Raw genomic sequence first — 15,534 nt, 5'->3', positions numbered from 1 at the left:
ATTTATTATTTTTGTTCTTTGTACACTGTGCCTTTAATTTTTTTATCACTTTTATTCCTATTATAAGAAATGTAAACATCCCTTTTAATAGGAATAAGGCATGACAGGTCCTCTTTATGGAGACATCTGGGGTCAATAAGACCTCAGATATCTACTTTACCCTGGAAAGCATGAGATAAAAAAGAAAAAAAAAACATTGATCTCTGCTTTCCAGTAAAAAAACCTGGCAGTGTTTACATGTGCCAGAGCCAAAAGTGACGTCATGAAGTCGCTTTCGGCCTCCCAGGGTCATGGCCGGGGACCATCTAGTCCTTTAAACAGCAACACATCTCAAAAAAAGTTGGGTTAGGGCAAGAAAAAGCTGGCAAAGTAAGTGGTATTAACAGGAAAAGATGTAAGAACATTTTACAACGAATTGGTTAATTGGCAACAGTTCAGTGCCATGATTGGGTATAAAAAGAGCATCTTTAACAGTCAGTTTCAGAAGTAAAGACAGGCAGAGGTTCACAGGTTCACTGTGAAAAGCTGTGTCTAAAAAATTGTTGAACAATTTCAGAATACTGTCCCTCAATGTAAAATTGCAAAGACTTTACATATATCATCATCTACAGTACATATTATCATTAAACATTCAGAAAATCTGGAGAAATCTCTGTGCACAAGGGACAAGGCTGAAATGCAATATGGATGGCCTCTTTGGCACTGCATGACGACACTGCATTAAAAAAAAGCATGTTTATGTTATGGGTATCACTGCAAGGGCTCAGGAATACTTCCAAAAATCACGTCTGTGAACACCGTTTGCAGTGCCATCTGAAGATGCAAGTTAAAGCTCTATCATGAAAAGTCATATCTGAACATGATCTAGAAATGCTGCTGTCTTCTCTGAGCCAAAGCTCATTAAAAATGGTCTGTTGCAAAGTGGAGAACTGTTCTGTGGTTAGAAAAAATTGAAATTTTACATTCTTTTTGGCATCCTTGGGCACCGCGTTCTCTGGACTAAAGAGGAGAGGGACCTTCCAGCTTGTTATCAGCGCTCAGTTCAAAAGCTCTCTGATGGTATTGGGGGTTCATTGGTGTGTATGGAATAGACAGATTGCACATCTGGAAAGGCCCCATCAATGCTTAAAGAGGTTATAAACCCAGATAAAAAACAAAAACTCTGTAAGACAAAGGCATAATGAGCTAGTATGCATAGCATACTAGCTCATTATGAAATACTTACCTTAGAACGAAGCCCTGCAGCAGTGCCTGCACACCGCTGACACAGCTGACAACTTCCCCAGTGTTTCCTCCCAGTTCGCGGGCTCCACCATAGTCGCGATGATGTCACTCCCACGCATGTGTGCGAGAGCCGCCGGTCACAGCACAGGCCCTGAAGAAACGCCAAAGGCGGCCGTTCCTTCAGAGCGCATGCAGCGATGGCGTAATCTACGCAGTATACAGTAAATATCTCCTAAACAGTGCAAGTTTAGGAGATATTTACAGTACCTATAGGTAAGCCTTATTATAGGCTTACCTATAGTTACAAACACACAAGGGGAGTTTGCTTCCTCTTTAACAATATATCCAGGTTTTAGAGCAGCATATGCTCCCATCCAGATGACATCTTTTTCAGTGAACACCTTGCATATTTCAGCATGAAAATGCTAAACCGCATACTGCTTCTATGACAACATCATGGCTTCATAGTAGAAGGGTCCGAGAGCTTTACTGGCCTCCCTGCAGTCCAGACCTTTCGACAACTGAAAATATTTGGCACACCTTGAAATGAAAAATATGACAAAGAAGACCCAGGACTGTTGAGCAGTTAGAATCCTATATCAGGCAAGAATGGGACAACATTCCTCTCCCAAAACTCTAGTAACTGGTCTCAGTTCCCAGACGTTTACAGAGTGTTGGTAAAAGAAGAGGGGATGCTACACCATAGTAAAAATAGCCCTGTCTCAACTTTTTTGAGACGTGTTGCTGCCTTCAATTTCAAATTTACCTTTAAATTTACATTTGATATGTTTTCTATTTTCTATTGTGAATAAAATATGGGCTTATGAGATTTGCAAATCATTGCAATTTGTTTTTATGTAGATTTTACACAGCGTCCCAACTTTTTTAGAAATGGGATTGAACATACTGTATTTGTATCCATGTATTTCCTTAGGGCTCATTATAGCATAGTACAGTGTCTGGTGGTTTTCACACAGGATAAATGCCAGGGCACATAGACAACAATTGTTCACATTGCAGTGCAGCCAAGGGGTGTGGGGCAGTGAGCTGTGGTATAATGTAAACATAGCATTTTATCACAGCGCACTGAGATGCACTGCATGTCATCGCACAGCAGAACAGCGCGATGCATTGTCATGAATGAAGTATAAAAAAAAGGCAAACAGTGCAATGCTAAAAACTGACAGCTGCCCATAAATTAAAATGAAACATTTAGAACGTGGGCAGTGTGAATGAGCCCTTAAAAAACAGCCAAAAACTATTTATAAAGAGCAAGTTAGTCATGCCATTATTGTCAAGTTAGCCGACACATACCGATTATGTAAAGGAAATTTGTAAGTTCTGTATATAAATGTATTCTATTTTATATGTATTGCACACTGTCCTCACTGCAGACGGCACTAATAATGTTTTCAGTACATGTTTGCCTTCCTGATTAGAATTAGCCTGAGTCCCGATTAGAATTAGCCTGCCTATGTTACGCCCCTTGTTATCATAAAAGTACAATTGTAATATTAATTTGATACCTACGTAATCATGTGTATAAAAACCTTCAACTGCGTCATAATAAAGCAGAACAGTTATTTGGAAAGATGCGGAGTGTATCTTCTGTGTCTGTTCCTTACTGCAGTAGTTATTATTAATGTGGAACCACTAATCAATATGAGGATAGGAGTTGCCTATCTATAAATTTCCATGTCAATTATTACTGAATTTAGTCTGGGCGTCTATGCATCAGTGGCCCCTTGTTAAAAAAAAAGGGGTTAATAAAGAACCCTGACCCAAGATCACCAGGGACCCTCCTTTAGTATTATAGGTGATGGTGCTTATTTCATGGCAGTACTTTACCAGGAATGAAGGTAAGGGGGTGGAAGGAAGAAATTATAGGGGATAGAAGAAAGAATCAGGAAAATAACCAGAGAATTTTGGTGCAGTTCCAGTTGATTATGCAATTGAAACACCTGCCAAAAAGGTTTGTGCACATGCATAACTCCCCCCCCCACCCTATTGTGCTTTATAGCTGTATAGTAGAAACAAGGTGGTTTTGTGCCACTGCCCCACCTCCTAATTTCTCAATGGGTTATTAGTGAACATCTCTGTGATATTAAAGGAAATTCTTGCGCTTAGCTCAAAATAAATATATAATGGACTGCTGCAACTTATGTAACCAAGACACTGGGCCAGTACCAAATCTAAAACAAAAACGAATGTGCTGTCCCTTTAAATCATGTAATAAATGATCAAATTAATCTTAAACTGCATTAATCTGTGAACTCAGAGAGCAAAATATGCAAAAAAAAAAAACTAAATTAAACCAAATTAAGAAGTATGTAAACCACAAAAACAAAATATTGGTCAAAAATACAATAGTGCAAATCAAGCAGTAAATAAATTGAAAGTGTACAAATAAATTCAGTTGATATCAATAATCAAAAAAGACCATAAAAAGTCTCTTATTTTAAAGGTCCTTGTATAAGTAATTGTGATAAAGGTGCTCAGTGTTAAAAAAAAAAAGTCATTGAAAGGTGCTGAAGTGCTCAAAAAGTGCTCCCTTAAAAAAAGGAGTTAATGCAGTTTAGGATTGATTTGATCATTTATTACAGGATTTAAAGGGACAGAACACTAACATGACCATCCTATAAGCCCCTCTCCCATCAGCATACAAAGTAACTTTCAACTTTCTGTTTGATAATTCTGAGTATAAAATAAAATTTCTTTGATTTATGACTAGGAGGAATGCATTATTGAACTAAAGGATTACTTTGTTTTATATTTCCCTGGTGTGGTCACATTAGTCCCGATTAAGTCACTTCATTGTAAGTGCATTTTTTCTATTTAACATTCATTAAAGTGGTTTTATCGCAGCGTCCTCTGTTTCTGTTTTTGCATACATATAAGGCCTTTAGCTATAGACTTCGCTTTCAAGGATTTGTAGATCTGCCTTGGTACCAGTGCAGTTCTTTAACCTCTTACATAGGCATTGATCGGCAGTATATAAATAGTGCAGCGTCTTTGCTTGGAGGAGAAACGATGCGAGCGCAAGGAGTTAAATCGATGAATTTTATTCATCAAGTTCCCGAACACACAAGGGCGGTTAGGAAAGGGCGACGCAGCTTTATCAGATAGAGCTCCAACTTGCCCGGCTTCCATATCTGTCTATCAGGGAGAGAGGAGATTAATTAGATGAAGAGCTATTGATTAGGGCCAAGCTGCTCAGCAATTCCTCCACCGTATCCGGGATCTGATCCTCCGTATGGTGCGAGCGACATTGAGCAAACTAATTGAGATGTGCTGAGAATGTGGAAGAGAATGTGGAATATATTTATTTAATGGAAGACAAAAGACCTGTAAATCCACCTTGTGTGTCTGCATTACCTATCAATGACAAATAATTTTATCTGGAGAAGTTTTTGTTTCTTCGACCAACATTACTCTGTATCTGGGGTTTAAGTTTTTTTGATCTTAAGAGTAATGAAAGTGACATGCATTACTAATTTGCATGTTGACCCCTTCAATGTTCATAAATTATTATTATATTTATTATGAAAAAAGTTAAATTCCTTTTATCATTATTGTCTAATTTATGTTTTTATTTCGATTTACAGTAAATCAAAGGGTGGATTACCCTGTTTTTACATACTGTGTCTATGTTCGAAGAGATTCTATATTGGGGTTCCCTTATTTTTCCTTTATTGTCCAGACCTCATAAAATTTAAAGAGGAACTTCACCCCACTCCAAAAAAATCAATAAATCGCTAACAACAATCCCTGTATCAAAATAAAACATACTTACTAGACAATGGATTCCAGCATTGTTTTGTTCCGCCCCTCCTCTCCAGCACCACCAACTTTACTGCATGTGCAGATATGTTGCGAGTCTCTGCCAGGTCTATGGAAACAGGAAAGTCCTGGACTGCCACACTCCATGGAAAAGCATCTTTATTGAAAAATGTGAATAAAATCCCAAAATACAGTCAAATAGCAAAAAGTGTCATCAGCTATGAGTAAGCATCATCTGATGTGAAACGCGTTAGCCATTTGATTCGTGTTGTGTCCACTTTTTGCTATTTGACTATTTTGGGATTTTATTCACATTTTTCAATAAAGATGCTTTTTCAAGGAGTGCGGCAGTCCAGGACTTTCCTGTTTCCATAGACTTGTGCATAGCCAGCACCCAGGAGTTCACAGCGGGAGTATCCATCAAAGCACGGCGGCTTTGTGAGCGGCATTTCCTTTTCTCTGCCAGGACCTATCAGAGATCTCTCAGGGTATATGCACATGCGCCAGGTTCCCGCACATGCGCAAACGCACTGCAGAATCTCTGCTAGTGCTCTGGCAGACCCTCGTGACATGTCTGCATCTACACGACATCTCACAAATGGAATTTTGGAAGCTATGTCAAATATCCCAGGAGCCAATTTATGAGATGTGGCACATGAGCAGACACGCCCTACCCCTAGCCTAGGCCCAGATTTAGGAATTAAAAACAGTAATCAAAGAAAACACGTTTATACCTTTTAATAATGTGTAAGAGGGAGGGGAAGGAAGCAAGAGAGAAAAAGTTCCAAAAATGAGTAAAGTTCCTCATTATTTGTCTAATGTTGTTTAATATTTCTTGAACTTTTTTTCTATTTAATTCCTATAAACTTTAATCATCTTCAACTCATGTCTTATTTATTTTCTATTACTTTTCTCATAATAACTTTCTTCAAACCAACACATTTTGCCACTTTTCATGGCTTCATCAGGGTTATGTGTGCGCCTTAGTGTTCTTTATGACATTGCTCATGGTGCAAATTCAACACACAAACTGAAATAATAATAATGGCCACTGGCGTGTAGGGATGCCGGTCTTTTAAACTCAGTGCTATGTGAATTGTACACAACCTGGTGCAAGACACCACTTACTACCCCATAAAACTCCTGTTGGGCAACCTAAGGCTTGGTTTTCACTAGTGGCACAGTTTGCTGCTCTCCTAAAAAGCGATCCTGATCAGTTCAACCCTCAAAATGCCAACCTACCACACCACAACTGCAGTGTAGGGTGGTTGCAGCATACCGCCAACGGCTTAAATGGGAAGTGTTGAGCAGTGGTTCTGCTTGTTGAATGGGACGGAGGGGCATCACTTTTGTGCAAAGCATTGAATCCACGGCATGTGTACACCCCCAACCAGCTGTCTTTGCAGCTTAAAGGGGGCAGTAAAGTTGAAGCTCAACTACATGTTTTTACTGGCCCCCCCAACTGCAAGTGTAAACAAGTCTTAGTGCTCTTGGGTGATGATGATCTCCTGTCCCCACAGATTTCATTTTAGTTGTTTTTGTCTGAGCCCCTGACAAAGTCAAATGTGATGAAACGCGTAGGCAGAAACAGGAGAACATCATCACTCGTCAAGAGAATGCAGTTTTCTATGTATTGAATAAAAGAAATATAAAACACTTTTGACGTAACTAAACATACTTGGTGTACAACAGCAATCATAAGAGGCAACTAGAGGTGTCAACGCTTCATTGCTTCCTTGAGCCCTCTGAGAGACCCAAATCCTGGGACACTTTAATATTTGAGTATCATCTCCACACCCTCCCATTGACTAGAAAGACATAGTGAAGGACTTGTAGAAAGGTGGAGAATATCAAATAGAGGTCGCCTTCAATGGAGTAGTAGGTGTGTTCTTGACCTGCTGAAGTGGAGGTCGAGGGCCTGTCTGTGCTGTCTGGCAGGAATGCCTAGATTACAACAGTGTCTGAACTGTTTACAAATCCTCAGGCAGGTAAATGAGTCTTGATTTATGTATTTCAAATGTAAATATGAAATATCTTTGTGTTTAAGGCACCCCTCTGAAAGTGAATCGATCCTCCCGAGGCCCTTCTCCTCCAACACCTATGGTTATATCTGTAGCCCATTGCCATCTGAGCTGGCGGACGTGGATGCGGTGGATGAAGATGATGACCTGGAACTGGGAGAGGTCAGCTCGTTAAAGTCGTATCGCAAGTATTGTGAGACTCCAACATCCAGCATCAGTGAATACGAGAGCTCTATGGCCGGCTCATTGGTCAACGGCTGGGGGTCAGTGTCTGAGGATAATTACACCAGTGCCCGCTGCAGCATGGTCAGCTCTTCTGATGGCTCTTTCCTGATGGATGCCAGTTTTGCCAAGGCTCTGGCTGTGGCCGTGGACAGTTTTTGCTTGGGAATGACTCAGTCGGAAGTAGCGGACCGACTCCAAAGTGGTAAGTGACTGACACTATCAAAGACTCAAGACCTCAAACCATGTATAGAGAACAAATTCCTGGTGCTCAACAAGTTAATAGGGAGCTTAAATCTGACCTCCAGCATTCCCGTCAGTCTTGCACAGTTCTCCTGTCCTGTACTGAAATTACTCTGATTTCACTACACACTGTGAGCTTCTCACAATGTGCATTTGAAGCTGCAAGAGGTCTGAAAGAGCCCGCCTCATTTCCTTGCTGGACGTCCTCCAGCCCTTTCCTCCCCAGCCTGACTGTCCCTGGCCCGCCCCTTCATTCATTGGATTTTAGGGAGGGAGTGGCCAGGGTTGTACACATGCCACAGCCGTGTTGCTTTGCTTCACAGCTGTTGCAGTATTTATACCCCTTTTGGTGGGGGTGGCACCCACTGAACACTGCCTTTTCAAGTAAATGGGGCCACTCTTAAAGGTCCCCGCTAGCTTGGGATTGAAGGGGCTAAAGCAGGTGGTGAGGAGGCAATGCAACGCCTTCTCACTGCCTGTCAAACTCTCGCTGAAGAGCCATCCAAACACGGATCGCTCTACAGAAAGCAAAGCATGTGTGAACGAGCCTCAAAAAAAAGAATGATACACATAATATTGCTACATATTGCAATTTGGTGTTATTACCATTTATCATTCATTTCAGACTGCAGTCAGCTATGGTTTCCTAAAATATCTAGAAAATGCAAATCTCTTTTTTTCTTTGCAACCATGGCAACAGTACTCTCTAATTAGGATTTTCCCTGATTCTTATCCCTTACTCTCATTAGTTCTCTGAGTTTGTTGTATTTCCCAAGAATCTTCAACAGTGCTTACACCTTGGTTTAAGTTTGCTCTCTGATTTTAGTCCCCCTCCACTGTTGCCAGTTCCCCGCAGCAACTTTGCTGATGTAATCGGAGACATGGCGGTATTCTATTGGGCCAGCACAGTGTTCACGTTCTTGTGCTGCTATCTGTGTGAAGAGATGCAAGAGAGAATAATGGCCAAAGGCAGAGACAGGCCACCTTCTCCATGATGTCTCTCTACACCAAAGTCACATTGCAAAGCAGGCCAATCAGGCTAAAACCACCAGTACTCAGAATCTCAGGTATGTGCTGATAGGAGGAAAGTTGCTTCAGAAGGTGGAGGGATGTTGTCCCATGCTTTGCAAAGCAATAGTTTCACTTGTAGGCCCCATTCACACTTGTGAATAGGAATGTGTGAGATTACATGCAGGGACCCCAGTGAGCAATCTTTCCGGATCCTTGGGTAACACAGACTTTAGGCCACCTTTAAAGGAGTAATACCAATGTATGAAGGTGGCCTGAAGTATCTGTTACCTAAGGATCCTGAAAGATCATTTTGAGTCCTCGTTGGTGGGACACAAGTGTGTATAGACCAGTGATGGCGAACCTTGGCACTCCAGATGTTTTGGAACTACATTTCCCATGATGCTCATCCACACTGCAGTGTGGATGAGCATCATGGGAAATGTAGTTCCAAAACATCTGGGGTGCCAAGGTTCGCCATCACTGGTATAGACCATGCTTAATTGTACGGTCATATATCCCAGGTGTGAGCACATCTGGTGAAGGGTGCACTTATCGCATGCAGTGGTGTTGGCACTGAATGGTGGATTAATAGTAGAAGAACTACAAGCACTTTCATCACTGTGGACTAATCCATTTTGAGAAGTGATTTATTTTATATCACATGCAGGCGTGATTTATGGGACTCAATTATGGACTTTTATGCGATAGGCTTTATGTTTAAGTCAATTTGTTCATTTTGTGTTTTTGTCTTTTATTTTGAGTGTATAATCTGAGGAGGTATTATTGTGTAGCGCGGCACCAGTGAGTTTAGCTCATTGCCAATCCATGAAGCTCACACTAATGCCCCGTACACACGGTCGGACTTTGTTCGGACATTCCGACAACAAAATCCTAGGATTTTTTCCGACGGATGTTGGCTCAAACTTGTTTTGCCTACACACGGTCGCACAAAGTTGTCGGAATTTCCGATCGCCAAGAACGCGGTGACGTACACCACGTACGACGAGACTAGAAAAGGCCGGTTCAGAACCAAGCGCGGCACCCTTTGTGCTCCTTTTGCTAATCTCGTGTTAGTAAAAGTTTGGTGAGAGACGATTCGCGCTTTTTCAGACTCGTGGCTTTCAGATCGTTTTCTGCCGTTCAGTTTGTGCTTGTGGGTTTGTATTTGCTCTTCAGTGCGTGCAGTCAGTTCGTATCAGAGTTTTCTGTGTGATCTTGCCTGCTCGTTGCTGTTTTTCAGGTCGCTCTTCACAGGCCTTGCTGTTCTTCAGTGCGTTCTGTTACTTCGTTCTGAGCAGCCGACCGTTTTCTAGCCATGTTTCGTATGCGTACTCCTCGTACAGTTCGTGCTGTGCGGGGGCTTGGTGTTGGGGTCCTGACCTTGACACAAGTCCAGTCCATGAACAGGGTGGGGGGGAGTTCATGGACCAAGAATTGGTTGCTTCAGCGTGACCAGTTCTGTCATATGCCTTTGCTCCGTGAGATCCGTGAGAATAATCCTGATGATTTCAGGAACTTTCTCAGGATGACGGACCCCGTATTTCACCGTTTGTTGGCTTCGCTGACCCCCTATATTAGCAGGCAGGATACCTGCATGAGGCAAGCCATCACTCCGGAGCAGAGGTTGATCGCTACCTTGCGGTATTTGGCCACAGGGAGAAGCCTGCAGGACCTCAAGTTCTCGACAGGCATCTCCCCCCAGGCTCTTCTTTGTGGACATTTACTGCTTGTGTTTGTTTGAGCTGACCCTGACAGAAATGTGTGGAGTGCAGAAAATGTCGTGATTGTGTAACCTTATACAAAGCACTGTTGGCTGTTATTTACTAAATGCAAAGACACTTTTCACTACAAGTGCATTTGCAACTGCACTGAAACTGCACTTGTAGTGCAAAGTGGATTTCCCCTTAGGAAATAACCCCCATTTTCTCATAAAACAACAATTACATCACCCCAAAAGTGTTGTAGCGTGAGACAATAATCCACACATTCTTGATGAGCAATCTTTTTAATACCTGCACAATCACATGTGCATTTACCAAAGGTTTTTCTGACAAACCAACATGTTTGTTGTATAACAATTTTTGTGGTGTCATTATCCAAAATCAAAATGTCCATTTTATAGAAAACAGGTATATGTAAAACCCACAAGAAAGACACAAATCTTGATCTTACAAAGTTCACATTTCGTAGAACTTGAAGGCAATATCAGACATGAGTATTTAGGAACTGTGTTTGATATAGCGTTCAGATGGGGGGAAATCACCCCTGGAAAAGCCAAATTTGGAAAATGCACACAAATTTCCCAATGTCAACATGTGCTATCTGCCATCAGGGGGGATCAAGGGATGTGTTTTGGGGGAGAAAGCCCTTCCTCACCGCTACTTTATTATTGAGGAAGGGGTTGCACCCCCAAAACGCGTCCATTGATCTCCCGTGATGGCAGATAGCACATGTTGGCACACTGTGTGCATCCTTCAAATTTGGCTTTGGGAAAAATCACAAAAACATTTCGCACATTGTAGCAGACAAAAGAAGAAAGTGATTTGGAGGGGTTTTAAACTCGCCCCAAAACATCAATGATGTTTTTATATTTTGGAATAACATCATTGATGTTTTGCTTGATGTTTTCCAATTGTAAATTACACCCCATGATCTCCCCGATCAGGATCTGGGCACTTTCGGATGTGAAAGGATCTGGATCCACAACCTCACGATCACCTAAAAAGAGAGGAACCCAAAATAAATTAGTTTTCAAAAAAATGCCGCCATCCATCTCTTATCTGAGCCTGTGGTTGCAGACACTCACCTGTTGTGGTGACTACTTCCACCACGTCTTCATCCTCCTGCTCATCTTGTGTTGGGGGGATTTCCCCTTCTTCCAGAGGGGGGGGGGGGCTCTGGTCTCCTCAGATGAGGGGTGTCCTCCGAGTTTTTTCTCCCCTATGTAAAACAAAAATGGTATAATTAGCACACAGATATTAAATGTCAGAACTATAAAAATGAAACATTGCTTGGAAGTGGGGTACAATTGTCTATTTTAGCCGAGTTCCAAGATGTAGCTTTTTTAGTGCCCTTTGTCAAGCTGCAATACTTTACCTGTTTGGTAAAAGCTTCACAGATGTAGCCCCCCCCCCCCTATAGTATACACTGGAGCACCTGTGTGGCCCCCCTAATAAAAATGGTGTTCTTGTGTCCCACACTAGTGCTCCAGTGTCAAGATGTGAAAACAGCTGCTCAGTGTCCTCTCCTTACACACAATCTAGTTTGCATTTCATTCTAGTAACAAAGCCATCTACACAACACAATTCTTTGAAGACAAGTATAGGGCGTAAAAATGGTGGCCAAATGCATATGGCCTAAACAATGGTATTTTATCGTCCGAAATAACAATGTGTGATCCGAACGAATAATGTGCCCATGAACATGAAAGTTGCCATTTTAAACTGTACAACAGTTCCTAAAAGCACATGGAGCAGCACGAACGTAATAAACACAAAAAGAATAGGAACACAGCACAACTACTTACTTTTTTGCAGCACTCTCCGGATCTTTCTGTACTGCTCATGTTCTCGTAATTTCAGGTCCGACCACCGCTTCCTGAGCTGATCTTTCGATCGTCGTACCCCGAATTTCCGGTGCAGACTCCTGACCACTTTCGCCATGATCTTGGCCTTTCTGACATTGGGGTTGGGGTAAGGCCCATACTTTTCATCATAGTCGGCCTTCTTCAGGATGTCCACCATCTCCACCATCTCCACAAAGGACATATTTGAGTCCTTTAATCTCCTTCTGGATCAGGACGTTTCAGGCTCCAGCCTTTCCTCCTCCTCCTCCTCCTCGTTGCTGTACTTAGCACTATCCTGCTGTCTCTCCGCCATGTGCTCTTCCTCCACTGCGCCGAACGAAAAGGGGTGGGGAATAGACTAGAAAGAACGTCAGGGGCGGGCGGAGTTATACGCATGCGCAGTGTGTATAAATCGTAACGCGCGCGTCTTACGTACGATCTGTGAGCGGAGGAAGGAGCATCGGAGACGCCGATCGTGCTAACGAAGGTAGGATCTAAACTTGGGCCTATACTGCTTCGAAATGGAAGCCTATATTGTAACAAGATTAGGGGAGTTTGGCCTGACATTAGGCTTTGTCTTGTGTTGTGTCTTGCAGAGAAAATGGACGGGTTCAACGACCACAATTTCCTGCCCCTGTTCATAGACAAGTACAGGGAGCTGCCCTGTCTGTGGCAAGTGAGACACCCCCACTATAATCACAAACAGAAGAGGCAGGCAGCGCTGGAGAAACTGCTGGAGTTGGTGAAGCCGGTGGTCCCCACAGCAACCATCCCCTATTTAAAAGCAAAAATTGGTGGCCTGAGGAGCACTTATCTTAGGGAACGCAAGAAGGTCACAGATTCCCAGAGGTCCGGAGCTGCAGCAGATGATGTTTATGTCCCCAGGCTGTGGTACTATGAGAGACTGCGATTTCTGTCAGACCACACTGAAGTCAGGGAATCCCTCTCTACTCTTCCTTCCACGCTTCCTTCCACCCCAGCTGAGGCTTCCGATGTCCAACCTGGGCCTTCCAGCCAGGAAGAAATGGAGGAGCCCAGCTGGAGTCAGGTATAGCATTCTTCTACAGATTTCTGGTCAATAAATAAATGATGTTTATTAGATGTTATTATTGATCACTAATTGCTGATTAAAAAAAGTGCTTTACATATCAATAGACAGTAGTGGGCACCCAAAATTGGGAAAAGAATGAAAACTGCTGGGCTCAGAAGGATAGTCTGTTATATTTGTTAACATTCAATTTGCAGCAGTCAGGAGGTGAAAATTGTGTGTGATTGATGAATAAAAAACTAAAACTATGTCCCTTTTTCATACACAGGAAGACCTCAGCCAGGAGGAGGTTGTGGAATGTGGCAGTCAGGAGGAGGCGGGGATTAGTGTCAGCCAGGAGGAGGCGGGGCTAAGTGGCAGCCAAGAGAAGCCTGGGACAAGTCGCAGCCTGACTGAGTCTCAGGTCCCTCCCCTCCGCCTGCCATATAAAAAGAGCCAGGAAGGCCACTCTGAGTCCCGTGCAGGATTCAGCGTACAGGCTGATCCAGGAGGCTTCGGCGTCCCTCCGAGCCTTCCCCAGTCCTGAAGAGGCCTTTGCCTGCATGGCTGCCACAAAATTGCAGGGCATGCAGGAGGGCCAACGCAAGATCTCTGAGGACCTGATTTATAAATTCCTTCGTAAGGGGTTGAGTGGGGAACTGACACACAAGACGGATGTCATTGAGAGGGACGATCCTCCTCCTCCTCCTCCTGCTGCCACAACTCCACCACCACAGCCAAAGCCTGTAAGGAAGCGTGGAAAGAAGACCAAAGAGTGATGACCCTGGGTTCAGTCTGGTCTGACAGAAGATGCAGTCTCTCGTATGATCACAGCCTGGGGACACAGATGTCATCTGCTGCTTTCCGGATCTCTGGGACTTCTGGACCAGACTGCCCTCCCTTAGATAAGGACTCCTCAGGCCACCAATTTTGCTTTTAAATAATTGATGTCTGCCCTGGGGGTCCAAGGCTTCACCCACTTCTGCAGTTTCTCCAGCGTTGCCTCCCTCTTTGTTTATAGTTGTGACCCCTTAATAAAATTTTTTTAGGGAAATTCTACTCTCCTGTGTGTTTTCATCCAAAAAGGACAGTTTGTTGGTGACGATTCAGGTACATTTCTAAAGTACAATGTGAAATTAACAAGGGACAACAACACCAAACAATCTCCTACAGATTAAATAGAACAACATATTAGTGGTGTTGTGGGAACTTGTCACCAAAAACACACACAAACATTTTCGGGAGTACAAATCAAAATCACCAAAAAAAAAAATAAAAAAGAGAAACACAAAAAAAGAATCTACATTAAAGTCCAAAAATAAAAAAAAATTTTGTTGTCAGATGTGAGAAATCTAAATATATTGAGGGAATCCCGATAAATAGTAACGAAATAAGTTTGTGAGAAGTGTGTGTGAATATGAGCATCAAAACTACTTAATTCTTGTCACATTATAAAGAAGAAGAGAGTGCGCTGTATTAAACCATTTTGAACATTGCAGCGTGACGAAAGTGCTGTATCCATTCCGAACGCTACGTTTACCAGAACGAGCTGTCCCGTGTCGGAATTTCTTCTGAGCATGCGTGGCACTTTGTGCGTCGGAACAGGCCACACACGGTCGGAATTGACGCGATCGGATTATGTTGTCGGAAAATTTTATCTCCTGCTGTCCAACTTTGTGTGTCGGAAAATCCGATGGAAAATGTCCAATGGAGCCCACACACGGTCGGAATTTCCGACAACACACTCCGATCGGACAATGTCCATCGGAAAATCCGACCGTGTGTACGGGGCATAAGACTGGGGTGGGGAAGATCATCCAGATCAGCGTTTCTCAACCTTTTATCAGTCACGGCACCCTTTAAAAGTGTGCAAAATCTCAAGGCACCCCTGTCTAAAATTAAAAAAAACATAAATGTTACTTCTCAGTGGAAACCCTATGTCTGGGACAATGCACACAACCACCTTGATTAAATTAACTTCTCATCAGAATCCTCCCTTCACATAAATCAGAGGGCCCTCCTTTACATCAGAGTCCCCTCCATACATAGAAGCCCACCATCACCACAGAGGCCCCCCATTACATCAGATTCCCCCCATCAACTCAGAGTCTCCCTATACATGAGAGCCCCCCCCCCGATCACATCAGAGTACCCCCATGACAGAGTCCCCCCATGGCATCACCACATAGTCCTCCCCATCAATGAGTCTTTTCATCCATCTCTGATCCAGGACAAACTGGCTCTTGTGCTCATGGCACCCCAGGGTAATCCAAATGGCACCCTGGTTGAGAAACGCTGGTCTAGATAGCCTCACTGACAGCAAAAAAGTTCTGGTACAGGGACCAAGCCCTGCCCTTCTCCACCTAAAACTAAGAGAGTAAAGCAAAAAAAGTATCTCTTTTTGTTATATGTACAGTCAGGGCTTTTTTTCAGCTGCAACT

General features: G+C 42.9%; 1 protein-coding gene across 3 annotated transcripts in view; it reads left to right on the top strand.

Annotated features, from left to right (window-relative positions):
- The window catches only part of ROBO4 (roundabout guidance receptor 4), a 161,887-nt gene that overhangs the window by 110,964 nt on the left and 35,389 nt on the right, over window positions 1-15,534 (top strand). For all 3 annotated transcript variants that reach the window (XM_073603236.1, XM_073603238.1, XM_073603237.1), the window contains exon 18: window positions 7,052-7,452. In XM_073603236.1, coding sequence (XP_073459337.1) covers window positions 7,052-7,452 — 401 coding nt within the window. The remainder of the gene's footprint in view (window positions 1-7,051; window positions 7,453-15,534) is intronic.

The sequence above is a fragment of the Aquarana catesbeiana genome, linkage group LG10 (assembly GCF_042186555.1).
Source record: "Aquarana catesbeiana isolate 2022-GZ linkage group LG10, ASM4218655v1, whole genome shotgun sequence".
Classification (NCBI taxonomy): Eukaryota; Metazoa; Chordata; class Amphibia; order Anura; family Ranidae; genus Aquarana; species Aquarana catesbeiana.
Note: the sequence above shows the minus strand (reverse complement) of the source record. Positions and strands in the feature narration are given on the sequence as shown.